Raw genomic sequence first — 26,019 nt, 5'->3', positions numbered from 1 at the left:
GGAAAAGCGCGCGAGCAAGATGGCTACCACCAAGCGCGTCCTGTACGTGGGTGAGCAGGCGGGGTTGCTAGGCGGAGTCTGGGTAAATGCGACCCCCAGAGGGTCGGGCGTGGGGTGGGACGCATCTCTGAACCAGGAGGACGGCGAGCAGCTGTCAAGGCCGGGTCTCTGGAGGTAGTGCTGGCGGTAGCTCTGGCTCTGCTTAAACTTCTTCAAAGGCTTCCCACTGTCCTCAGGAAAAAGTGCAAACTCCTTAGCAGTAGCCACCTCTTCAGCTTCTTTGCTTGGCTTCCCAATTCTCTGGGTCTCCCGAAAAATGACCCACTTGCCCCCAAGGGTCAGGTTATTTAACAACCTTGGGCCTCTGCTTTTGCGACTCTCTTTCAGTGAACAGCCTTGCCACACACCTCAGGTGTGTGAACCCGAGACTGCATGGTTATTCTGACTTCTTCCTAGCCCGCTGAGCTCCACGGCCCCCGAGGAGCGGTAGAGGAATATTATGGTCCTCCAGATCCTCTCGTTCATTTGTTTTACAAACATCAGTGCAGCGACGGCTCAGCCCCAGCCCCAGCCCTAGCCCCCGCCATAAAGGAAGGAGTTCCCAGACTAGCCAGAAAAAAAGTGGAATTACCTCAGTAGCACACTTTTGATAAGCGCTGTAGTGAGGATGGACCATGATGATATGGGCCTGGCTGCGGGACAAATGACCCATGCATCTGGAGAAGTGAGGGCAAACTCTGGATGTGGCGATGCCAGAGCTGATGAGCAGGAGTTAGCTATCTAACCGAAGCAGAGGCAGGGCTGTTCACTGCAAGGGAGTCGCAAAGGTGAGAAATAGCCTGACACTTGGGGGCAAGTGGGTCATTATTCAGGAGACCCAGGAAATTGGGAAGCAAAGCAAAAAAGCTGGAGAAGTGGATACTGCTAAGGAGTTTGCACTTTATCCTGAGGACAGTGGGAAGTCTTTGAAGGAGTTTAAGCAGAAAAGTTACGGGTTCAAATCTGCATTTTCCTAAGATCATTCTAGTTGGCTTTGTGGAGTTGATGGAGTGGAGGCAGGGTCAGTTGTGAAGCTATTGCAGTAATCCCAGGACTAGATGAGAATCTGAAAGAAGGGCGAAGAGAGGAATATTTTTCATAAGTGTGGGTGGGCAGAGATGAAAGGGGGATGTTTGTGTACCCAAAGAACTGAATGGAAGGATCCTGTCCCCTGGCTAGCATGCTAACTGGGCTGCAGTGACTTCTGCAAGAGTATGGAGATCAGTGGCTCAGAAGGCCCTTGGCTTATTTGCAGGTGGACTGGCAGAGGAGGTGGACGACAAAGTTCTTCATGCTGCGTTCATTCCTTTTGGAGATATCACAGATATTCAGATTCCTCTGGATTATGAAACAGGTGAGTTAGCGTCTCTCACATCCAGAATCCTCTTATTAGGAAAAGACCTTAAAAAATTAAAGTCACATCGCAATTCTAAATATGCATTCTAAATATGGTTAGTATACACTACAGGAAAGTTCATGAAGGTGCCTGGTGACAGTGATCTTGATGGAGAAGGAATGTTCTGAGGCAATGTGGTTGTGAACTCTGAATACTTTCAGTCTTCAGCTGTTGGGTTGAGATAAGACAGATTTTTCAATAGACCAGTAGGGAGATAGGTTTGAACTACACTGAGATTTGAATGTTGTTTTAATCTACCTGATCCCACCTGCTCCTTCTTGGCAGCTGTGCTGTTAAATGGGGCAGCAGGAAAGCCTAACCCTATAATTGGAGCGGGGAGTGGGGGACAGGGGTGGGGATTCTTGGCCTCTACACACCTGGGTGGGTTTCCCTTTGACTGGTATCACAATCACAGTTCAGTTTTCTGTTTTACCTTTGTTGTCATTTTTAAGATTATAGTTTTAGGTCTAGTTTTATCATCAACCTTGCATATGATTGTTAGCAAGGTCTTTAAACTCTCCAGAGAGTTTAAAGGCCTGGGGAATCTTTATTTGCAAAATGATAAGGTTATATTGGCTTTTTTTTTTTTTTTTTTTTTTTTGGTTGGAGATGGAGTCTCGCTCTGTCACCCAGGCCGGAATGCTGTGGCGTGATCTCGGCTCACTACAAGCTCCGCCTCCCGGGTTCACGCCATTCTCCTGCCTTAGCCTCCCTAGTAGCTGGGACTACAGGCGCCCGCCACCACACCCGGCTAATTTTTTGTATTTTTTTGGTAGAGATGGGATTTCACCATGTTAGCCAGGATGGTCTCAATCTCCTGTGATCCGCCCGCCTCGGCCTCCCAAAGTGCTGGGATTACAGGCATGAGCCACTGAGCCTGGCCTATATTGGCTTTCTTTTTTTTTTTTTTGAGACGGAGTCTCGCTCTGCTGCCCAGGCTGGAGTGCAGTGGCCGGATCTCAGCTCACTGCAAGCTCCGCCTCCCGGGTTCACGCCATTCTCCTGCCTCAGCCTCCCAAGTAGTTGGGACTACAGGCGCCCGCCACCACGCCCGGCTAGTTTTTTGTATTTTTTAGTAGAGACGGGGTTTCACCGTGTTAGCCAGGATGGTCTCGATCTCGTGACCTCATGATCCGCCCGTCTCGGCCTCCCAAAGTGCTGGGATTACAGGCTTGAGCCACCGCGCCCGGCCTATTGGCTTTCTAAGGGCCCTTCTAGTCTCTGAGTTCTATGATTAACATTATTGTGCTTGGTCTTTCCAGTTCCTTCAGCATTTTCCTGAGGATAAAGACTGAGCATCTTTATCAGGTTTTAGTATTCATGCTTTATGCACAGTTGATGCACAAAATGTATATTGGATAGGTAATTGATAGGTCAAATGACCTTAGTTTTCTAATTGCGTTGCATGCAATAGTTAAGGTTTTTTTGTTTTTTTGTTTTTTTTTTTTTTTTTTTTTTTTGAGACGGAGTCTCTCTCTGTCACCCAGGCTGGGGTGCAGTGGCCAGATCTCAGCTCACTGCAAGCTCCGCCTCCCGGGTTTACGCCATTCTCCTGCCTCAGCCTCCCGAGTAGCTGGGACTACAGGCGCCTGCCACCGCGCCCGGCTAGTTATTTGTATTTTTTAGTAGAGACGGGGTTTCACCGTATTAGCCAGGATGGTCTCGATCTCCTGACCTTATGATCCGCCCATCTCAGCCTCCCAAAGTGCTGGGATTACAGGCTTGAGCCACCGCGCCCGGCCTAATAGTTAAGGTTTTAAGTTTGGCTTTGGTAGATTAGTTGAATACTTATTAATTAACAATACAGTTTATTATTCAGCTATGTCCATTAAAAAAACAAAGTTTATTATTGCTTAAAATATTGTATAAGAAGAATCAAAGAATGAGATTCCTTCTTCCTAAATAGTGATTGGATAGAACTTCTGGTGTTTGGATATGGCATGTGACTGACTTCACTTTGTGACCATCCTGTTTCCTCCCACTGCCCCACATAGTAATTACTTGTTTTTGTTTTTCCATTTTGTAGAAAAGCACCGAGGATTTGCTTTTGTTGAATTTGAGTTGGCAGAGGTGAGAGTCTGTGTTACTGGTGTTTAGTCCTTGGTTTGTGATGTTACAGATTAAAAAGGAAGCTTTTCACCATTTGGTTAGGTTGTTGGGCCTTAGGCTGATGCTGCCAGAGAGATCAGAAGTAAGTACTGTTCTAAGGAAAGCTTCTCTCACATAATCATACTGAACTGTGAATAACACGTCAGACCTTCTGCCAGGCCCTGCCATTCTTGCCCTGCAGAGGAGCTAGCTCCTACACCCCTGTTCATTGAGCATTCTTGCCTGGCAGTAGTGATTATTTCTTGTGCCTTCAACCATATGGCAAATTGTTGCACCACCAGCTCTAAAATCAGCCAGGAAGTGCTCTTTGTTAGAAACATACACAACCTAGGCAAGAAATGTAGAGGCGGCATTTTTCTGGATTTTTGCTACTGAACATATGTTTAGACACCATAAGCATTTGGCTGCAAGCCTAAACTTGTACCGTTGTCTTTCTTTGGCAGGATGCTGCAGCAGCTATCGACAACATGGTATGACTGGGAATCTTCATTCTAACCAAAGTTGCTTTTTGGTGGTACAGAGGGTCCTTATTCATATATCAGTGTTCTGGACTTCCAAAGTTACAAGGTTGCATGGGGAGGTAAAAATTCTCACGTGAAAATATTCACTGTGAATTGATCACTTATAAAATTAGTTCTTACTCAGACTCCTTCCCCATTTAATAATAATGTAAGTCCTCATCATCCTTGTTGACCAGTCTCTCACTGGCTGTCCCATGTCTAAGATAATTTGAAAACACAGTGCAAATTGATTGCACAGTTAACTGCATATTTTGCAAAATAGGATTTCATGACCAATTTACAATTGAGAAGAGAAATTTAATTATGGCAGGTGCAAATCACTGATACAAATGATTTGGATGTTCTGGAAAGGTCCTTGGGAAAAATGATGATGCTGTTTAGTATTTGTGCCCTCCTTGAGGTCCTTTTAGTTTTCATGTCTGATACGAAGTGCAAAGATATACTGTTGATAGAATTTTATTGGAAAAATAATACTTCAGTGTCTGTTTCCTTCCCTCCGTCCAGCCGTCCGTCCGTCTGTCTTGAACTCCTGAGTTCTAGCAGCCCTCCCTTCTCAGCTTCCCAAGTAGCTGGAATTACAGGCTCAAGCCAACAGGGCTGTTACATTTCTTTCTACCGATTAGTGCAGAGTTAATCCTGAATATTAATTGTAAGAAACTTGTTTTTATTATTTTTAGTTTCATCACAGTCATTTCCCTGTCAAACCTTTTTAAATTTTTCACTTTTACCATGAAATCTTCATCAGCACTTCAAGTGGATTCACCTTAAGTAAACTTTCCTGGTACTGATTATCTATGGATAATGAAATGTTCTTTTATTCCTTGTTCTGTTATCCATTCACCAAACATATTCCTCAACTGTCAGAGATCATTTTTCTTTCATTTCAAAGCTTATCTTGACTTTTGAAGGTGAACTCAGATGCTGGGAAACTGCATTTATTCTTGTAATTTTGGAGTGTTCTGAACCCAGAGTTACTTTTGGTAATACAGGTCTTTGCGTGCTGCTATGAAAGAAAGGGGTGTGTGTGATGGTTCTAGAATTCCCTGCAACCCACAGGTGGCTTTGGGGTGGGTGCATAGCTTACTCGTAGGGGCCCAAGGATTAAGGGAGGACAAATCATGAGTGTGTCTCAGAAGTAAATGGAAAGCTGGCTGGCCCTCTTTTAATCTAAGAGAGTTTAAACAGCTGGATTTTAATCTTTTCAGAATGAATCTGAGCTTTTTGGACGTACAATTCGTGTCAATTTGGCCAAACCAATGAGAATTAAGGAAGGCTCTTCCAGGCCAGGTGAGTAGGAGCAACTTCCAGATTCCCTGTGATGTTCTGCAGTTTAGCCTTAATTGCATTTTTTGTCTCTGTTTACTTGGAAGTAGATGCTCAATTCTGCTTCCTGGTAGATAGGAGATGGTTCACATCGGGAAGGGCACGCACCTCCTTTATAGAGAAACAAAAAGTGAGTTTGAGCTTCTCAGCAAAGCCAGAGTAATTGTTTCTGTTATGAGAGAAATTCCTGCTTGAGCTCATCTTTCCCAGTTTTCTTGATACTCCATTTCTGGGGTGCTCCATCAAGGGCTGAAACCAGCAAAGGCTATACCATTGCTTTCCACATAGCTATTTTTCTTAGCCCTCCTGAGAGCTGGACTTCAGGGCCGTCATTTCTGGATTGGAATTTTCCTTACCCCTGGGAGTTCTCAGTGGGGAACTGTCTGGCATAGAGGCCACGTAGCATCTTCCACTTTGCTGAGCAAAGCAGCTACTTTTCAGTTCAAGCTGATAGCTTGAATGAACATTTGTTTGATTCTTTCCTTTCAGTTTGGTCAGATGATGACTGGTTGAAGAAGTTTTCTGGGAAGACACTTGAAGAGAATAAAGAGGAAGAAGGGTCAGAGCCTCCCAAAGCAGAGACCCAGGAGGTGAGAATGAAGGCTCCTGCTTCCAGAAGAACTTAAACTTAAAATTTTTTTAAGTTTTAATGGAAATTTGCGAATATATGTGTGTGTGTGTGTGTGTGTGTGTGTGTGTGTGTGTGTGTGTATATATAAAAGCAGAGGGAATGAATAATGAATTCTTAGTACTTTGCTAAGTCAATATTGAGTGAATTCTAGGGTGAAGATTTGGGTATCTCGTCCATGTTGTGTTCTATGTGATGAGCGTCTCAGCTCTGCTCAGGTATGGATTTGTGATTGTCAGCTGACAGGGAGGAAGCTGAGGTGCTCCTCTTCACCCCTCCTAATGAGTCCCCCTCCGTCACTGAAGAGTTTGCCACGAGGCTCATGGTCTTCTATTCCTGTGCTAATGGAGGGGAGACAGGATAGGGTAGTGGTACCTTCCTTCAACCTATACATGGGTTCTGAGTTCTCCAGCCCTAAGAGAACCTGCCAGGGCACTTCCTCCTGATTCTCACCATAGGTCTCTGACAGTTGCTTTCTGGGCTTCCCCTCCTCTGGATACGTTGTGAATGTTGTCATTCTTCTGTATTTCTTTCTTGGCTCATGGTTTCTCTCTTTTCTCTCAGCTGAAACAGTAGCAGTCAGTCTCTAATTTTATGCAGTCTCTCTTATGCTGTTGAACTTCATGGTCTCTTTCTAGTCCTGAGCTTCAGATATTTCTGCCTGTAAGTCTCAGGCAGCTTAAGTTTGCCTAAAATGGATTCCCCCGCTTCTCTAATCCTGTCTTCCTGTGTTCTCAATCTTGGCTAATTTGCCACCATTCATCCACACATTGACCCACACCAGAAATTTTGATGCAAAGCAGAACTCATAAAGTGGCCATCACAGTCAGTGGAGTCCCCCTGGATCATCCTGTATCCTCTGCTTAGTCTTATCTACTTGGAGCACAAAGCAAGGCCCAACATTCTCCACTGTCTTCTGAGCACTTAGGCCTGAGCAAGAGGGCTGCCCCCTTGCTTCCATGTAGCCAGCCAGCGTATGTGCAGGGCCAAGCATAGAGGGAGGAGGTGGTGGTACTTGGATGGATCTGCCTAACTAGAGGACAGTGGGTGGGCTGGAACTGGCATTTGAAGATATTGAGAGTTGTGGATCATGGACCAGAAAAGTGCTGTTCTGTGACTGAAGCAAGAGGAGGAAGCAGATGCATCTGAGGGCGAGCATGATGAGATAATACACCCGTGTATGGGCCTCAGGCAGTGCTGAGACCTCCTGTCCCTGGGCATCCAGCTGGGTGCTACGACCATGGTTCCTGCCTCCTGCAGCCCTGTCAGGGACCAAGGCCTTCCCCGTCAGCACTTGCTCCAGCCTACTCACTGGAATTGTGTTCTGGGTGGGTGTGTAGAATACCCGCACTCCTACTTAGGGGGTGAAGGAGCTCTCTAACTAGCAATTTCTTCTGCATCTAGGGAGAGCCTGCTGCTAAAAAGGCTCGGTCAAATCCTCAGGTGTACATGGACATCAAGATTGGAAACAAGCCGGCCGGCCGCATCCAGATGCTCCTGCGTTCCGACGTCGTGCCCATGACAGCAGGTGAGCGGGATGCTGTGGTCAGAACCGCGGGACGCTGGTGGCTGAGCAGTGAGCCTTTCCCAGGTTCTTGCCGCTTCACTTCTTGTGTCCTTGATATTGCTTCTGACTTAAGTTGATTTGAGGCATCTCAGATCCTGGGATCTAGTAACAGATGGGTCAGAGCAGGTGTTTTTGAAGCTTTGTAAGTGCTGGCTTACTACTTTTTAATAATCTTTTCTTAAAAATACAAGTAAATAATGTATTCTTTTTTTTTAAAGAATACCATACACATATATTCCAATAATATTTAAGACAATAAATTGAAAATTCGTTTTCCCCTCTCTACATCATCCTGAATTCTAGAAGTAACTAGTGCTTTTATTGAGTATTCTTTGTAACTTATTAAATATTGACTTCTGTTTATTCTCTTTTTAATCTAAATTTTATTGTCTAGACATAGAAACAGTCAATTCAGTTTCACAAAGCTTGTTTTGAAAGAACAGTCGTCCCCCAGTGCTGTCCCTATGCCCTGCTGCCGACACCATTTGCTGCTGCTCGGAGCCGATTTCAACTCTTAGGTCTTGATTTTTATTTCCATGTTGATAGATAACAGGTTTATATTTCTACTTCCTGTTTTCCATTTTAAACATTATCTTCTGATTTTCTACTTCAGAGGACAAATAATTAGTTTTTTAAAATCCCCTGCCCCCTCATCTTCCCTGTATAGGTACCGTAGTTTTGGTTAGGTCCTAAGTTATTTTAACAATGTAAGCATCATGTGATAACTATCATGCACAGCATTTTGCTTTGCCTGGAATTGATAGTTGCCTTGTTTTTGCATAGTTTTCTATGTAATCGTTCCTGATTTTCTCCCAGATTCTCCTGCTGGGGGCTTTGCATCCAGGTGTCTGCATCTTGTTAAGGGGAGATGAGGGTGAGGCTGAATGCATCAACGTTCAGTATATAAACTTTCACATAGTCTCCGTTTGTCATTATGTCACCTCAGCCTTCACTATGTGTAGGATGTCCTAGTCCAGAGACCCCCTGCTTTAACCTACCAAAGACTAGACCCCCAGTTGGCTACCAGGTGGGGAAGGGGTAGCCCCCAGCTTCAGAGTCAGGGAGAGGATCCCAAAGATTAACCACTTTCTTAAACGGGCTTTCAGCCAAACTTCCTGTCTCCAGGATTACCTGCACTCTTTCCTCTGAGCTTTTGGAGTGCAAATTGAGTTGCTTCTTGGCTTTTACCAGCTTAAGATTCAGCTTTCTTGGGTCTGCTATATCATTTGGGATTCATTTGTTTTCTACCTTCAGAAATTTTGTTGCTGTTGTCTCTTCCTCCCCGCTTTATAAGTTTATTTTTGGCTGTTTTAGCCATTTTAAAGTGTACCGTTTGTTAGCGGTAATTCCTCTGTTTGAAATTTTTGAATCACCCTAAACAAAACCACTTATGAAAGATACCTATTAAATAATAACTCCCCATTTTCTCCTCCCCTTACCTTCTGATAACCGCTAATCTTTGTCTATGAATTGACCTATCCTAGATTTTCCATGTAAGTGGAATCATAACAATAGCTGTCCTTTTTCGCATCTTGCTTATTTTGCATAGCATAATGGTTTCAAGGTTCATCCTTGTACCATATGTCAGTGCCTCATTCCTTTTTGTGGCTGAATAATATTCCATCATATTTGGATAAATATCTTGTTTATTCATTTGTTGATGGGCACTTGCACATTGTTTTCATCTTTTGACTACTGTAAATAATGCCTGTGTGAATATCCACATATAAGTATATGTTTAAATCCCTGTTTTCAATTCTTTTGGATATATATGCCTAGGAGTGGAAATGCTTAGTCATATGGTAACTCTATATTTAACTTTTTGAGGAAATGCCAAACTATTTTCCATAGTGGCTGGACCATTTTACATTTCTACCAGCAATGTATGAGTGCTTCAATTTTTCCACATCTTCTCTTTTTTTTTTTTTTGAGACAGTCTCGCACTGTTGCCTGGGCTGGAGTATGGTGGTGCGATATTGGCTCACTGCAACCTCTGCCTCCCGGGTTCAAGGGATTCTCGTGCCTTAGCCTCCCGTGTAGCTGGAATTACAGGCGTCTGCCACCACACCCAGCCAATTTTTTGTATTTTTAGTAGAGACAAGGTTTCACCATGTTGGCCAGGCTGGTCTCAAACTTCTGACCTCGTGATTTGCCTGCCTTGGCCTCCCATAGTGTTGGGATTACAGGCGTGAGCCACCGCGCCTGGCACACATCTCCACAGGTGTGAAATGGTATCTCATTGTGGTTTTTATTTTTATTCCCGACTAATGATGTTGAACATCTTTTCATGTGCTTGTTGGCCATTTATATATGTTCTTTGGAGAACTATCTCTTCAAATCTTTGGCTTATATATTAACTGGATTGTTTGTTTTGTTTTTTTAAGAGACAGGATCTTGCTCTGTCTCCCAGGCTGGAGTGCAGTGGTGAGATCATGGCTTACTGTAGCTTTGAACTGTTGACCTCCAGTGATCCTCCTACCTTGACCTCCCAAAGCACTGGGATTACACCTTGCCTGGCCATTTTGTTGTTGAATTACAGGAGTTCATTATATATTCTGGATATTAAACCCATATTAAATATGATTTGCAAATCAGCATTCTCCTGTTCTGTAGGTTGCTTTGCCCTCTGTTGGTACAGTTTTTTGATGCACATCTTAAATTTTAATTCACATCTAATTATTTTTTCTTTCACCTGTGCTTTTGGTGTGACATTTAAGAAACCATTGCCAAATCCAGAGTCATGAAGATTTGCCCCTATGTTTTCTTCTAAGATCCTTTGGTTTTTCTTTTAAAAAATCAGTTTCCTACCAATTTAGTGTGGTTTTGGAAGAGAAAAGAGCTAGAACATGTATATTCAATCCCCTTTCATCATAATCTCTTAGAGTCCTGGCCAGGTGTGGTAGCTCACACCTGTAATCCCAGCACGTTGGGAGGCCAAGGCAGGCGGATCATCTGAGTTAGGAGTTCTAGACCAGCTTGGCCAACATAGTGAAACCCCATCTCTACTAAAAATACAACGTTAGCCAGGTGTATGGCGCATGCCTATAGTCCCAGCTACTCGAGAGGCTGAGGCAGGGGAATGACTTGAACCCAGGAGGTGGAGGTTGCAGTGAACTGAGATTGTGCCATTGCACTCCATCCTGGGCGACAAGAATGAAACTCCATCTCAAAGAAAAAGAATCCCTTAGTCCTTACAAGGTTACTATCACAAAGGTTTATAATGAGTATCCCTTATTTTAAAACAAAAATATGAACATTAAACAAGTTTTTTTGAGGTTTTGTTTGTTTTATTTTGTTCTGTTTTTTAACCCCAGCGCTTTTTCCTTTCTCAATTCTAGAGAATTTCCGCTGCCTGTGCACCCATGAAAAGGGCTTTGGCTTTAAAGGAAGCAGCTTCCACCGCATCATCCCCCAGTTCATGTGCCAGGGCGGTGATTTCACAAACCACAACGGTACTGGGGGCAAGTCCATCTATGGGAAGAAGTTCGATGATGAAAACTTTATCCTCAAGCACACAGGACCAGGTGGGAGCCAGCTGGCATGTGATGAGGGAGGCTTAGCAAGGGTGGGATGGCCACGCAGGATGAAAGGACAGGTTGTGGTTCTGGCTGACGGGACTAAGAGTCTGGAGGTGACCCAGCCACCAGACGCAGGAGAACCATGCAGCCTTGCTAGGGTGGAGTTGGCTTGCTTATATTCAGGTATTATCCATCCCCCAACTGTGTCCACACTTCCCATTATCCCAGCTTGGATTCTGTGGTCTGCCGTTGCAAGCGCATATGCCCTCAACCCCACTGCTCTCCCTGCCCCTGCCATCAGATTTACTTAGTAAAAGCTCGGTGGTTAGTCCCCCAGCAACTAGAGAAAAAACACAGAATTGTACTGAACGATCCCACTTGAAATTTATAACTATAGTTCTTAAGGGGGCCCTTGCCAACCTGACCAGATTTCCCTACTTGATGCTCAGTCCCAGCCAGAGATGATGTGTCCATGCCTGTCTTCACTTCTGAAGCCTTATATCATCACCTTCCCACCTCATCTAGTGCTTCGCCTCCTGCATCTCTCCACTCGTGCATGCTCTTTCTTCCAATTACAGGGGATGAGCTCTCTCTCGTAGGCCAGCCCCTCCACCTGTGGACTGGATCCCATCCCTCTCCTCTAGTTAGGAACATGGCTTCTAAAGTTGTCCCCTTCAGTCCATTAGCAAGAAAGCATGCAGTTATCAACCTTTAAAAAAATCTGCATCCGGTTGCCGGGTGCAGTGGCTCATGCCTGTGATCCCAGCATTTTGGGAGGCAGAGGCAGGCAGATCACCTGAGGTCAGGAGTTGGAGACGAGCCTGACTGACGTGGAGAAACCCCGTCTCTACTAAAAATACAAAATTAGCTGGGCATGGTGGCGCGTGCCTGTAATCCCAGCTACTTGGAAGGCTGAGGCAGGAGAATCACTTGAACCCGGGAGGCGAAGGTTGCGATGAGCCAAGATGGCGCCATTGCACTCCAGCCTAGGCAACAAGAGTGAAACTCCATCTCAAAAAAAAAAAGAAAAAAGTCTTCATCTTAGTACTCTTGTTCCCTCTCCAGCTATCACCCATGCCTCTGGTCCCCCATCTTTTTTCAAGAAGTAAAAGCATAACTTCTTGAAAGCATGGTACAGACTTGCTGCCTTCGCGTTTTCTCTAATCCCTTCTAGCCAGACTTCTAGTCCCATCTTGCCATTGAAACCACTCTTCAAAGATACCAGTAGCCAGTTCTTGGCGATCATCTTATCCCACCTCCCAGATGTTATCCCATCTCCCAGGAGCATTTCATACTACAGGTTGAATGTCCCTTTCTTGAAATGCTTGGGACCAGAAGTATTTTGTATTTTGAAATATTTGCATTATATTTACCAGTTGAGCATCCCAAATTGGAATATCTCAAATCTGAAATGCTCCAGTGAGCATTTCCCTTTGAGCATCATGTCGGTGCTCACGAAGTTTCAGATTTTGGAGCATTTTGGATTTTCACATTTGGGATGCTCAGCCTATACTAACTGTGTGCTCCTTGACTCCTTCACTTGGCTGGCAGGACTCCTACCTCTTCTTGTCTCCTTTTACCTAGATGGCTGCTTTGTCTGTCTTTGCTGTCTCCTTCTTTTCCTGACCCTTAAACACTGAAGTGGCTCAGAGCCCATTCTTTTGTTCTCCAGAAGCCTGTTACCCTGTGCTCCGTTTTTCTAACTGGTGGTTTGTAGAGCCCCTCTTTACTATACTGAACCGATATGTGTAGGTGATATAGCCCACTGACCCACACCATTATTTTAAAACTCAATATATCTGTAACTATAGTAGGGAAGAACATCAGAGGAAATAAATGAATTTGCATAGTAATCGAATGTGTTTCCAGATGTACATGCTTAAGCACAGCTGTGTCAGAACACAAAGTGAAGTTATTCAGGCGTCTGCACCTGTACTCAAATGCAGAGTTAGAAGTGTAGACGGGAGTGTCAACTGATAACTTGGATACCACTAGCAATGATGCTATTGGTGATACGACTTTGTGAAATGGTAAAGTTGATTAGATTCCAAAGTAAAGAATAATCTGTTTATTTACATAGTAGTTACATTCCTAGAAGATTCCATGCAAAACCAAAAGAACTCCAAAACTTTGGGCTTATATGTATAATGCAATTATGTTTTAGGTGCAGATAACTGTAAACACATTTTTTCCCTATACCGATATCTAATGGGCTATTCGTTGTTTTGTTGTTGTTGTTTGGTTTTTGTTTTTTTGAGATAGGGTCTCTGTTGCTCAGGCTGGAGTGCAGTGGTGCAAGACAGCTCACTGTAGCCTCAACCTCTCCAGCTAAAGCAGTCCTCCTGCCTAAGCCTCCCAAACAGCTGGGATTACAGGTGCACGCCATCCATAATGCCCGGCTAATTTTTAAGTTTTTTTGTAGAGATGAGGTTTCATTGTATTGCTCAGGCTAGTCTGGAACTCTTAGCTTCAAGTGATCCTCCCACTTCAGCCTCCCAAAGTGCTGGGATTACAGGCATTAGCCACTGCACCCAATCTCTAGCAGGATGTTTGAAAGACCAAGAGGATATGAGACAATTCATTGTGCCAGACATTGCAGAACATCTAGCATTCCAGGCCCCCACCTGCTAAATGGCAGTAGCCCCCCGCACAGTGTTTCACACAGTCAAAAACACTTTCAAGCCAGGCATGGTGGCTCATGTCTGTAATCCCAACACTTTGGGAGTCTGAAGTGGCAGCCCAAAGCCAGACGATCACGTGAGTTCAGGAGTTTGAGACCAGCCTGGGCAACATAGTGAGACCCCTGTCTCTACCAAAAAAAGAATTAAAAAATTATCCAGGTGTGGTGGTACATGCCTGTAGTCTCAGCTGCTTGGGAGCTGAGGTGAGAGGATTGCTTGCGCCCCAGAGATTGAGGATGCAGTGAGCTGCGATCATACCACTGCACTCCAGCCTGGGTGACAGAGTGATCCCCATCTCAAAAAAAATAAATTCAGATTTCCAAAGGTTTCCTAGGGACAGGACACCAACCCCACTGAGAAGCAGTGCCCTAGGCAGTCACACCCGGTCCCAGAGCTTTCAGCAGTATCTCTGAGTTAAGCTTGTGCACATTGGCGTCTGCATGCTGATGGCTCCCTGAGCTCCAGACTCCTGTCCAGCTGTCTTTACTGGATATCCTGGGAGCATCTCACACTTCACACGTCTAAAACAGCTCTTGGCCTTCTCCCCTAAACTCTTCCTCCTCCCCCTCTTCTCTGTTTCAATAAATGACTCCACCGCTTGATCAGAAACTTAGGAGTCATTGTGGACACATACACACACACATACATACATGTACACAGACACACACATATATATGTACATTCTCTTATGTGACAAATGTCCATGTTACCAGGCCTCACTGTGTCATAGCTGTCATTTTGAATGGCTCTTTTCCACTGACTGTGAGCTCCACCAGAGCTTGGACTATGTTCAGCTCATCAGTGTTCCCAGGGCTTAACAGGGACCTGGTTGCCAAGTAGACACTTAATTGTTAAATAAATGAATTACTGAACGAACAGACCAGTGTAAAGTGATTGAAACACCTCATTCACCATTTCACTGACTATTAACTGAATCAAAGACAAGGTGGCCACATTTGCATGTGGTCTGTGCATCCCGGAGTCTGAGCCTGCCTGACTGAAGGGCTGTCGACAGCCTGCACAGACGTCCATTAAGGGCTGGTAGCCAGGGTTGGGGGAGCTGATGGTTGTTCTGTCCCCCAGGTCTACTCTCCATGGCCAACTCTGGCCCAAACACCAATGGCTCCCAGTTCTTCCTGACATGTGACAAAACAGACTGGCTGGATGGCAAGCACGTGGTGTTTGGAGAGGTCACCGAAGGCCTAGATGTCTTGCGGCAAATTGAGGTATGTGGCCAGGAATGGGCCTCCTCCTCACCCAGGCCCTTGGAGCACAGCCCTGTGGGAGGGCTGGAAAGGCTCTGTGGCCTCAGAGAGATGGCCAGGGGCTGTGTCCAGCGGGAGGGGCTGCTGCTGCCCAGGTTCTGGGGTGGAAGTGGGCATATGGGCAGGCAGGGGTTGGCATCCCGAAACTACTGTTAGTTTCCCGCCTTACTCCCTCACTTCTGTTCTGCCCACAAAGGCCCAGGGCAGCAAGGACGGGAAGCCAAAGCAGAAGGTGATCATCGCCGACTGTGGGGAGTACGTGTGAGGCGGCACTCTCTGCTTCCCCCTCCGCTCTTGCCCCTGCACATCCAGGAAGGAGCTGCCAGCCTCAGAGGAGGCAGCACCGAGGGTGCCTGTTTGAAGCAGCATTTGGTGTATGAGCCCTTCCTCAGGGTCCGCTTGGAGTAGCTCCTCTGCAGGCACAGCCTGGACTATTCCCAAGCGCGGCTGTGGGCCCAGGAGCCAGCGCAGGTGCTCCCCTCCACCATGGGCAGGCTGTGTAAAAAGCCACTGGCTTTTCTCAGCATTTGCTGCTGGGCCTGTCCTGGGACTACCAGTGTGGCTCTTAGGTGTTTTCTTTGCTAAAATAAACCCTTGTTCTTATGCTGCTGCCTCCTGCTAGTTCTTGGGAGTTGCCAGAGATAGTGTCTGTGGCTAAGCTGGACCTCTGAGGCAGGCTGGTGAGTGGGGAGAGCAGAGTATCTTTCCACAGCTTTCATTTCCTCCCTTGGGCTGATCCCCTTAGATGTCAGGTGATGTATCTTCACACCAGGCATCCGTGTCAGGGCAACGGAAATTAAAGACTATGGAAGGTTTGGTCTTCTGCTACCTCTGCTCCCAAACCCAGGTGCCAGTCTTACAGCCAGCAAGTATACTCTCAGTGGTTCGTTTGTTTGTTTGTTCACTTTCGCCCTACAGATTTTAAAAAATGAAATTTTTATAACTCAGAGTGCCTTCTCTGTGCCAAGTACTATGCCTGTTTGTCAGGAGACATAAGGCCAACAAACTACATGTGCCTAATCCAGCCCACTGCCTGTTTTTATGAATCAGGTTTTATTGGAACACAGCCACATCCATTTGTTTACATATTGTCCATGGTGGTTTCTCACTGCAGTGTCAAAATTGAGTAGTAGACACAATGCAGGCTATGGTCCCTGTATTAGGGTTTTCTAGAGAAGCAGAACCAATAGGATGTGTATATATGTAGAGAGAGAGATTTATTTTAAGGAACTGGCTCAGGCAGTTGTGGGAGCTGGCAGATCTGGAATCTGCACAACAGGCCAGCAGGCTGGAGACTCAGGAAAAAAACTCATGTTGCAGTTCAAGTCTGAGGCACTTTGGAAGCAGAATTCTTCCTCTAGTGATCTCAGTCTTTTTTCTCTTAAGAATTTCAACTGATTGGATGAAGCCTACTCACATTATGGAGGGTAATCTGCTTTACTTTCTACTGACTTAAATATGAATCCATCTAAAAAATAGGCCAGGCAACTATTGGGAGGCTGAGGCAGGAGGATCACTTGAGCCCAGGAATTCAAGACCAGCCTGGGCAATGTAGTGAGACCCCCATCTCTAGGGGGGGAAAAAAAAAAAGCCAGGTATGGTGGTGTACGCCTGTAGTCCCAGCTACTCAGAAGGCTGAGGTGAGAGGATCACTTGAACCTGGGAGGTTGAGCCACGGTCATGCCACTGTACTCCAGCCTGGGTGACAGAGTGAGACCCTGTCTCGAAAAAAAGAAACCATCATCACAGCAACATCTAGACTAGTGTTTGACTAAAAACTGGATACCATGGCCTAGTCAAATTGACACACAAAATAGACCATCACAGTCCCAAGGCCTAAAATACTATCTGAGCCTTTACAAAACAGGATTGCTGGCCACTGAAGAGAACAAATGGTCCCACCCCCGGCTGGGCTCACAGTCTGGCTCTCCTGTGTGCAGCCACTTCTTGGAGCTGGCTTCTCTCCATTCCCCTCCAGGAGCTGGTCAGCCAGGCGCTTGTAAAGAATCTCATCTGCTGAAGGCTCTTAGCAGGGACTGAGCCCTGTAGCTGCTGGACACCTCCTGTGGGTTGGGTCGCTCAGACCATTCAGAATCCACTGAGCTGAGCTTTTGCATCTTGGATTGAGATCTGAATGAGCCGCGAGGCAGGAGAGGCCCCCTGGTCCTCATGAGCCTAGGATAGCTCCTGCTGAGGGATGTTGGCATTCTGGCCCTGCCTGTGGCTCCCATGTGCCGACTGGACTTTCTGAGCTCCAACTGCTACAGTTGGCTGAGTTTCGGGCTCCAGGTAGCTGGGATGTACCACGTGGTTACCCCTCACCCCTGTGGAGCTTCCAAAAGAGACTGTCCCTCAAAGCACAGCTCCTTCTCAGTGCAAATTATGGCCATCAGAGGTCAGTCACAGGTGTTAGGCAGGCATCTATGAAGCTGGGGATGATAGCACTGACTTCAGTGCTTGGATGAGAACCAAGAGAGAGTGTGTAGAAAAAGCACAGCCAGCCTCCCATAAAAGGACAGACTCCTGTGACAATTTTGTCACTCTGTTCCTCCCTGATATTCTGGGGAGGTGGAGGCCAGTGGGCAGTTCTGAAAGCTCAGCAGGTTTGGAGCCACTGGGTGTGGACTTCTCTCTCAGTGCTCCACCTGGGTGTCCACAGATGTTATTCAATGCACACTGGAACCCTGCACAGGTAAACTGAGGCTTTAGTGGTATGACTGCCAAAGGTCACACAGGATGGTTTGGCAGAGCTGGGATTAGAAGCCCAGCCTGTCTCTCTTCAGTAGTAACGGAGTCCTGGGTGGCTTACTAGGCTTTAGCCTCAATCTGTGGCAGGCAGAGTCCACAGCCCTGGGGAGTGACACCGTCAAGGTTCCCATGATTGGCCAGGACCTTTGTGGAGAGACACAGGAGACAAGACCCTGTTCTTCCAGGCCGGGAGGGGAGCCCCAGAGCTGGGCAGCGGAATGCCCCACAGCCTGGCCACCTGCTTCGGATACGCACCATGCAGCAGCTGCCCCTGGCTGCCTCGAGAAAACTGACCTCTCTGGGAAGTGGACCCAGTGGCTCTGTGGGTGCCCTTTCCTGTAGCCTGGAGAGCAAAGCGGCTTTCCCTGGCACTGTGTGGCTCCTGTCCCAACTGGCCTTCCAATCCACGTTCCCTTTGCTGGACCAGCACCAGGACTGGGCACAGGGCTTCCTTTTGCTGATTCATTTACCCACTAACTCATTCAGAGTTGAGCCCCATCTGAGTCCCCACATGCTGGCCCTGAAACAGTTGCAAAAGCCGAAACCAGGGAAGGCAGGCCCAGGATGAGTGCTGTGGCTGTTGGAGTTTCCTCTCTTACAGCGTGACAGCCACCTCCAGGTGCTCCCAGCATCTGTTGCAGTCATGGCAGCCTCACAGCAACCTCTGAAGAAGGAATTATGGAACCAACTTTTTATTGTTGAAAATGGAGTCTTGTAGAGTTCAGTGATGGGAAACTAAAGTGGAAAAAGCACATCACAAAGAAACATATATAGTACAATTTTGTAAAAATATCTGTTATATGTAAGCATAGGTATTTGTATATCTTAAGAAAAAAAGCCTAGAAATAAAGTCACCAAAATATTAATAGTGTATTTATCTGACTTGTGGGACTACGGTAATTTGAATTGTATTTTATTTTTTATATATCCCACTTTCCTCCAAAACTGCATTATTTTTTTTGAGAAGTGAAAGACATTTTTGAAAAAGGGGGTCAAGTGCCCATCTAGGGTTCCTTTCAAAAAGGGGGTCAAGCACTTGACCTGGATGGGGAGTTCCCCCATGCAAATTGCCACCCAAGACACCTGCTGGGTACAGACCTCTCTCAGCAGGACATGGGATCCCAGTGTCTGGGAACACAAGCAAAGTTTCACATCTACTGCCACAAGTGACACTTGCTAGGCCTTTAAAGGCTATAAGAATACAAGTCCTGCCCTCTGAGGGATGCCATGTGTAGATTGTTTAGGAAAAAGCACAGCTCTGAAATAAATTCATCCCCTGCAGAACACATTTTGGTTTAATGGACGACATAGAAGTGGCTCAAAAATAAGCAAATTCATTTGTAATAATACCAGCAGGTACCTGTTGTTAAGCATTTTTAGGTCAGACATCCTCAAGATTTATGTACATATTTAATCTTTATAATAACTTTGGGAGGAAAGAACCAATATCATACTCTACAAAGGAGAAAGCAGAACCAGGATTCAAATCTATTTGGCACCAAAAATCTGCCTCTTGCTACACTGCCTCTATTCCTGTTTCTTTGGACCTTTTCCAGAACATGTTACTTCCCTGTCTCAGTTAGAAGTTAGTGACTACGAATCCCCTGCTGACTTGGCCTCAAGGCCAGTATTGCACTGCAAGGACCAAGACTGCTGGGCGTTCCTCCTTCGCCTGTTGTGTGTGTCCTCTCTTCCTGTCAACTGTCATTGATTTCTCATTGCTGTCAGTAGATCTGAAATGACCACCACCGTCATCCTTCCAACCCTCATCTGGTGCAACAGGCCATGCCCTAAGCAAAGAAAAGGGAAATGGCAGTATCTGTGCTGCCGACCTGGGCCACCCGCTGCAAATGCACATGCTTGGCTCAGCAAACAGATAACTCAAGGATTAAACTCATGGGCTTTGTGTTCATTTACAATCGTTTCATTGCTCAAGGGATTTTTCTATTTTATTTCATTTGGTGACCATCTGGATGACAAAAGTTGCTGAAAGTCTGCTGGCCAACTAGGTAGACAAAGCCTTATATTTTTCCATTGTTCTGTATGAACCAGGCGGATCACAGCTCCTGTTGGTTCCTGCTGTGCACAGCTTGATTAATGGGTAAGGTGTATTCCGTATCTACAAACCTTCAGGTAGTTTACAGACATTCTTGGTGCATACCTAACTATGCCAGATCATTGGCTGGGCACTAAAGATATAGGTGGAGTAAAAAATTACTTGTCAAAATAACTGGCTAATTTAAAATTTACAATTGCCTAGAAGACCATCTTTGATGTTAAGAAGGAACTGTTAAGTAAATACTAGGATAGCAAACAGGTTTCATAATTTCGTTTTGTTGAGACAACAGTTCTGCTCTTGTCACCCAGGCTGAAATGCAATGGTGTGATCTCCGCTCACTGCAACCTCCACCTCCCAGGTTCAAGCAATTCTGCCTCAGCCTCCTGAGTAGCTGGGATTACAGGCATGCACCACCATGCTCAGGTAATCTGGTATTTTTAGTACAGATGGGGTTTCACCGTGTTGGCCAGGATGGTCTTGAACTCCTGACTTCAGGTGATCTGCCCACCTTGGCCTCCCAAAGTGCTGAGATTACAGGCGTGAGCCACCGTGCCTGGCCAGGTTCCATGTTATGTGCCAACTCTGCTTCGTGACAGCCACTGGTGCCCCACATTCAGGGTTATGAGGCTGCTTCTGGCTCACTGTGAGGAGTTGGTAGACAGATTCTTTGGCTGAAGGTTGTTTGGAAATCAAAAAGTGCAGATAGAAAATGGAGGCCCAGATAAGGAAGCCACCTACAAGGCAGGTCTCCTCACATCCAGGCCAGAGCTGAGATCCCTGTGCTGATAGGGAACTCACCAACTTCCAGACAGCCTGGGGCCGCCCTTTGCATACATGGGAAGGCCTCTTCCTCTGCGCTTGCACACGGAGGCCCTCCCTGGTCCAGGTGGAGGGGCTGCTGTCCTGCAGCGTGGCGCCAGCCTCCACCCCTGCTGCCAGACCAGCTCTCCCCAGGCCCCTCTCTGGGGGTGCAGCATGTGAACTCCAGAGAGGCGCATCCTTGGGCACATGGGGAGGTGGAGCCACCCCGCCGGGCTGTGCCTGTGGATGGGGCGGACCCAGGATCTGCTTTTAATGACACGGTTTGGGCAGCTGGACTCTGTCTATTCCAGCAGGTAAATTACAGGCTTAGCAAGTCAGAAATCAAATAAACACTCCAACTCCCAGTGGCTGCTCCAAGGAGAACAGCGGTTTCCAGGAACAACAGAGGCTGAGACAAACCTCCCCACCCAACTCAGCCTAATTACTGCCTGTCACTCCCTGGGACAGGGACCTTTTCTTTGACACAGGACAGCGCTGGTGGGTACCCAGGGTGACACTGACTTTGGTAACCAGCCTGTTTTTGATGGCCCCTGGCCTTGCCCCAGACCTGACCACAGGCTGCCCATGTTGCCGATACATGCTCGGGCGGGGATGGACTGCTCCTCAGCATGGCAGAAGATGGCAACCAGGTTTCACTTTACATCATATCTGTTGGCAGTGGCTGTGCTGACCATTTGAAAATTCCATTCAGATTTGGAAGAAAAACATTCCAGATTGATTATTGATGTCTGCCATGCAGAGGGGAAAGGGAGATGATGGCATCTGTGCTGTGCATTGTCATCCTGGGCCACCCAATGCAACCTCATGCTTGCTCAGCAAAGGGAAAACTCCACAGAACTGAGCTCCTGATGGGGCAACATGGTGGCAGATAGATGGGTCAATTGGAAGCCCCAAGATTTTTCTGTTTCTCTGAAACAAAATGTCCATGCACTTATATGGCTTTCGTAGATGGCAGAGGCAGATGCAAAGCAGGAAGACAAGGGAAGATAAATGCCATTGGCTTTAGCCCTAAATAATGCTGTTCACTCAGCTTTTTCTTGAGTTGACTCCACATGCCTACCTGTGGCCAGTGGATCAGTGCTTCAGATCTATGAATATACAATACTTTAGGGGACGTCCAGTTTTAAACCCAGCCTTGCACCTCGGAGGGGCAGGCAATGGGGAGCCAATCAGACCCTGACTACACATACCACACCCTGTGATGGATGGTGAAGAGCTTGAGGTGGCCAACAGTGGGCTCCAAGTGCCTCTCAGGTCATTCCACATCTATCTCACGACCTGGGCCAGTAAGGGGCATGGATAGGACCTCAGACAGGACTTCTGTGCCAACCCTGAAGAACCGGCCAGGACATGCCTTCGGGGGAGGGGTTTGGGTAGAACACTGCCTGATGATTGAGACCACCTGCGCTGGAGACAGGACAGTCACACAAACGCCTGGCAAGGCAAGGGGAGCATAGGAGCCTGGCATGAAGGAGAAAGGGTCATGGACATGATTGTGAGGGTCCTCCCTGGCAATGCCCCGGCCTGGGGTCTGACTGGGTTTGAGGGTTTCCTGCTTCTGAGGGGCCCAATCCGGATGAGAAGGGCGGCTGCAGCAGGGCCAGGCGGGTGGGTGGACTCAGTGGCAGCCGCAGGCCTTGACCACCATGTTGCGGTGCTTGCGCAGGATGACGTTGTTGCTGCTGTCATAGTAGAGCACAGAGGTGGCGCTTAGCTTGGTGGGCGCGCAGCACGCCTTGGGGACTGCATCTGGTGTCATCAGGTGCACCTGGCCAGGAAGGGGGCACAGGCAGGGACATGAGCCCAATGACCTCCTCCAAGGACCCACCCATCCCTGCCCCAGCTCCACCTGCGCCCTGCCTTGGCCATCTCCAGGCCACATGGGAGCAGCACAATAATAATAACTATTAACAGGAATAAGAGCATCCCTGAGGGCTCCAGGAGTGGGAGCCATGGTGACCTGCAGTGCCCAGGGAGGGACACATGGCAGGGGGTGTGGGGCAGGTGGGCAGGGCACTAATGAGGGGCCTCAAGTCCCAGGCCAAGGGCTCAGACTTCCTCCTGGGGATAATGGGAAGGAGACCGCATGGCCAGGTTTGTGCCTTAGTGAGGTCCCAGAGGGGGAGCCTGGAAGGACCACTTTCTTCTTTTTGTCCTTAAGACACCCAGCGGCTCTGCCTCCCACATCCTGGCCTCCCTTCCCAGGCTCTGGGAGGCGAGGCTTCGGCCCCTCTCCTGTGCTGCTCCTTCTCCCAGAGGACTGCATCTGCCCTCAGCACTTCAAGGCCCTGCACGTGCCTGCACCTCTCCACTCCCCGGGCTCAGCTTGGACCTCTCTTCTGAACTCCAGACTTGCGGATCCTGCTCCCCTCCCCACTTCTGCACTTGGGGTCTAACGGGGCCTCAGCAGAACACAGAATTCCTCCTGCCCTGACATCATAGTCCCCACCTGGGAGGCCTCCTGGATGACTCCTCTCGCCTTCTCCCTTCCCTGGGAGCAGCCCCTGGCTCAACCTCCACCTCCATGCTGCCTCGGACCACCTGCCCCGTCCAGCTGCCATCACCTGCCAGGTGACCACAGCAGCCTTCACTCATCCCCAACTGCTCCACCTTCCACTGCCGCCCCCATCCCCCCTCCCAGTCTCCCCTAGCAGCCAGAGAGAGGTCCTTCTGAAGGGTGACGTGGACCAGAACACTGCTTTGCTAAAGAGCTCCGACAGCCTATTGGGTTACTGGAAATAAAATCCACCTTCATTCGGACCCCCAGGCCCTGGGGGAGCCGGCCCTGCCCACCCTGGTGTCACCTCCCTCTGCCCTCCTCCTACTCACTGCACGCAGCCCCTCCTCCCTGCTGACCCTGAACCTGCCACGCTCACTCCTGTCTTAGGGCCTTGGAATTGCTCCTTCTGCTGGAACATTCCTCCTCCAGCTGCTAACTGGTCCCCTCCTTCTGTGGAGAGGCCAGGCCCAGTCTCTCTCCACTGATGAGGCAGCCGCTCTGCTCTTTCTCACAGGAGGTGTCAGCTCCACGGTTGGTTTGGTTTGGACAAACCGACAAACTGACAGCCTCCCCTAGAGTGCAGCACCTGTTTGCTGCCCAGCAGGTTGTGGGCACTCACTTTAGTTGAGCCCCTGAGGGGCAGGGGCAAGGGCAGAGAGGATGGAGTCCGGGAGCTGCAGGTGCAGTCACCTTCCCGTGCAGCTCCCACACATGCATAGAGGGTGGCTAGGCTGGGCTGCCCCACGCGTCCTCATCACCCCTGAGCCTTTCCAAGGAGGCAGTTCCAGGTGTCCAGCAAATGCCATTTGACCACCCAGAAAGGAATCATTATCATAGCCTTAGAGCTGCTTTAGGTAATTCCTTTTCTCTCACATCAAGGCATCGCCTTTGAACAACCTCCTGCGAGAAAAACGTAAGGCTGTGGAATACCAGGAACTGGGATTCTAGGTAAAAAGTTATAGAAGGAAGCCTCGGTGCCAGAATCCACAAACACACAGAGCACTCCGCGGTGAGCAGCACCAGTGATCCCATCAGAAGCCTGCTTTCATTATTGAAGGTTGCCCCAGACACCGAAGCATCAAAAGCCAGGGGATACAGAGAAAAACAAATGGCCAAGAGCAAAACTGGGGGAAAAGCCAAAGGTTGAGAGCCAAACCGTCCAGATGCTCCGTGCCTGCGGTGTGGCACAGGTGGGTGATAGCACACACACGTCCCACACACCGTGTGCATATATCGTGGGCGGCCAGACTTCCCAGCGTACTCAGGGGCCCGTGTGTGTGAAGATCACACAGTCCCCACACGGGCATGCATGTCCATTTCATGTGCTGTGCCTCTGACCATAAGGAGCTGTGCCTCCGTCAGTCTGGGCACCACATGCAGGTGCATAAGTGTCCCACAGGAGCATGTGCAGTGCATAGAACAAGCACGTGTACACAACTGTTCAGTGTCAGTGTGGGGTGTTTCTGTGTTCAGGTGTGAGTCTACATGTATTAGTGTGGCTGCGTGACGACAAGTTCCAGCAGAGCTGTGGGAATTTACCCATGTTACTGACTCCGTGCAGAGAAAGCCCCTTGAGATGTGGAGCAGGTGGCCTCACTGCCCGCCCAGCCGGCTGGACCAGACCCCTCTCCACAGAGACCCTCACCCCAGGGGGCTGGGCAGGATGGACATGGTACTGACCAGGGACTGCAGGATGGCGTGGTTGGTGGCGTTCATGCAGGAGCCCAGTGGGAAGGAGCACTCCCCCTCACAGTAATAGGCCGAGTAGCCTTGGGGGGCGATGACCCAGTCCTAGAGGACATGGGAGAAGGTGAGTCCCATCCATGTGCCCCTCCTGAGCCCCCATCCTGTCATTGGACTTGTCACAGGACAGCCCAGGGGTGCCCCTGAACCTCCCTGAGCCTCAGGGCCCAAACCCACCCTCGGTCCCTGCAAGGCAGTCTCCCCTAGGAGGTCTGAATCCACCTAGGAACCCCAGCAGACAGGGCTGGGTGGGAGCTCAGGCCCGACATCCCCCATCCTCGCTCTTCGTCCCCCTTCCCAGCCAGCCCTCTCCTGCCCGCACCTCCCAGAGCCGCAGTTGCAGCCGATGCAGGGAGGCACTGCCAGCCTGGCCTCAGTTTCCCTGCTGCAAAGCTGACAGCTTAGTTGCAGTCTTCGTTTTCATGGTTAAAAAATAAAATGCCCTTTCTCACCATATTCCCTCTTTAGAAAACTTGGAAAACAGAAAAAAAAAATAAGAAAAACTGAAGTCACTCATGATTCTATGTCCTCCCTGCAGATTCACTTCTGATCTACAGGTGGTGATTGTCATTTCAGAAACAAGGAGAGTCAGCAATTACCAGCCAGCCAAGGTCCTGGAAGCTGACGTAGAGCTCGTGCCGACGGCAGACCTGCCGCCCGTGGGAGCCGTGGACGTCATCTGCAGGGACAGAAGGGCAAGGTCTTTTCTGGGGTTCCTGCTCTGTGCAGCTACTATGGGGTACCAGGGTCGGGGGATGCCCTGATTTGTCATTTGTCAAATAAACGAATGACAGGAAACCATTTGGTCTCATAAAGCCCATCCCTGGAACTCTGCTTGTACCGTGACCCAGCTGAAGAGCCTGCCATGGCTCCCGACGGCTAGAGTGACACTGCTCAGCACTCCCCTGTCCTTCAGCCTGTGAGCGTCTGGACGCGCCAGGAAACAGCCCAGCAGGACCCTCGGCCATCCTGTGCCGCCTCCTCTCTAGAGACCCCTGTGACTCCAGCCCATCCTCTGCTGCCACACCCATTCCTCAGGTTCAAGTGGCTCATGACCAGGCCAGTCAAGGGCCGACTCCCTGGGAAGGAGGGCACAGGGT

The 26,019-nt window shown here is 48.3% G+C and overlaps 2 protein-coding genes and 1 long non-coding RNA gene across 19 annotated transcripts in view; 2 read left to right on the top strand and 1 right to left on the bottom strand.

Moving 5' to 3' along the window:
- Nucleotides 1-25,720, top strand: PPIE (peptidylprolyl isomerase E). 13 transcript variants are annotated; one of them, XR_012422078.1, is made up of 12 exons: nucleotides 1-50; nucleotides 1,295-1,393; nucleotides 3,462-3,505; nucleotides 3,988-4,014; nucleotides 5,271-5,352; nucleotides 5,878-5,978; nucleotides 7,421-7,544; nucleotides 10,922-11,107; nucleotides 14,866-15,008; nucleotides 24,056-24,366; nucleotides 24,738-24,986; nucleotides 25,496-25,720. XR_012422078.1 is itself a non-coding variant. In XM_015451846.3 (10 exons), the coding sequence occupies exons 4-10, from the start codon at nucleotides 4,012-4,014 to the stop codon at nucleotides 15,310-15,312; spliced, it is 708 nt and encodes a 235-aa protein (XP_015307332.1). In that variant the 5' UTR covers nucleotides 1-42; nucleotides 1,295-1,393; nucleotides 3,462-3,505; nucleotides 3,988-4,011; the 3' UTR covers nucleotides 15,313-15,650. The 13 variants fall into 13 exon arrangements, 8 of the variants coding, with proteins under 8 accessions (XP_015307332.1, XP_045229801.1, XP_073867434.1 ...); XR_012422092.1 differs by lacking the exon at nucleotides 24,738-24,986 and having other exon boundaries at nucleotides 1-42; XR_012422091.1 differs by lacking the exon at nucleotides 24,738-24,986 and having other exon boundaries at nucleotides 1-42; nucleotides 25,458-25,720.
- BMP8B (bone morphogenetic protein 8b) overlaps nucleotides 18,475-26,019 on the bottom strand; it is a 32,102-nt gene continuing 24,557 nt past the window's right edge. For 2 of the 5 annotated variants that reach the window (XM_045373849.3, XM_074011292.1), the window contains 3 exons: nucleotides 25,519-25,598; nucleotides 24,857-24,967; nucleotides 19,139-22,444 (listed from right to left, as the gene is read on the bottom strand). In XM_045373849.3, the coding sequence (XP_045229784.2) occupies nucleotides 22,295-22,444; nucleotides 24,857-24,967; nucleotides 25,519-25,598 (341 nt within the window). In that variant the 3' untranslated portion in view covers nucleotides 19,139-22,294. Of the gene's footprint in view, nucleotides 18,531-19,138; nucleotides 22,445-24,856; nucleotides 24,968-25,518; nucleotides 25,599-26,019 lie in introns of those variants that run through there. The other 3 variants (XR_012422067.1, XM_074011298.1, XM_045373856.3) reach the window with 3 other exon arrangements.
- On the top strand, nucleotides 19,773-22,970 carry LOC141408322 (uncharacterized). The gene is made up of 3 exons (XR_012422093.1): nucleotides 19,773-19,896; nucleotides 20,163-20,277; nucleotides 22,838-22,970. It is a non-coding gene; the product is annotated as an uncharacterized lncRNA (long non-coding RNA).

This window comes from Macaca fascicularis, chromosome 1 (assembly GCF_037993035.2).
Source record: "Macaca fascicularis isolate 582-1 chromosome 1, T2T-MFA8v1.1".
NCBI classification, from domain to species: Eukaryota; Metazoa; Chordata; class Mammalia; order Primates; family Cercopithecidae; genus Macaca; species Macaca fascicularis.
This window is presented reverse-complemented; position numbering and strand designations above follow the sequence as displayed.

Coding starts and splice junctions, on each gene's coding strand:
- PPIE (XM_074011305.1), top strand. CDS start 20: ATGGCTACCACCAAGCGCGTCCTGTACGTGG. Junction 5,353..5,877: donor GGAAGGCTCTTCCAGGCCAG/GTGAGTAGGAGC, acceptor CTTTCCTTTCAG/TTTGGTCAGATGATGACTGG. Junction 7,545..10,921: donor CGTCGTGCCCATGACAGCAG/GTGAGCGGGATG, acceptor TCTCAATTCTAG/AGAATTTCCGCTGCCTGTGC.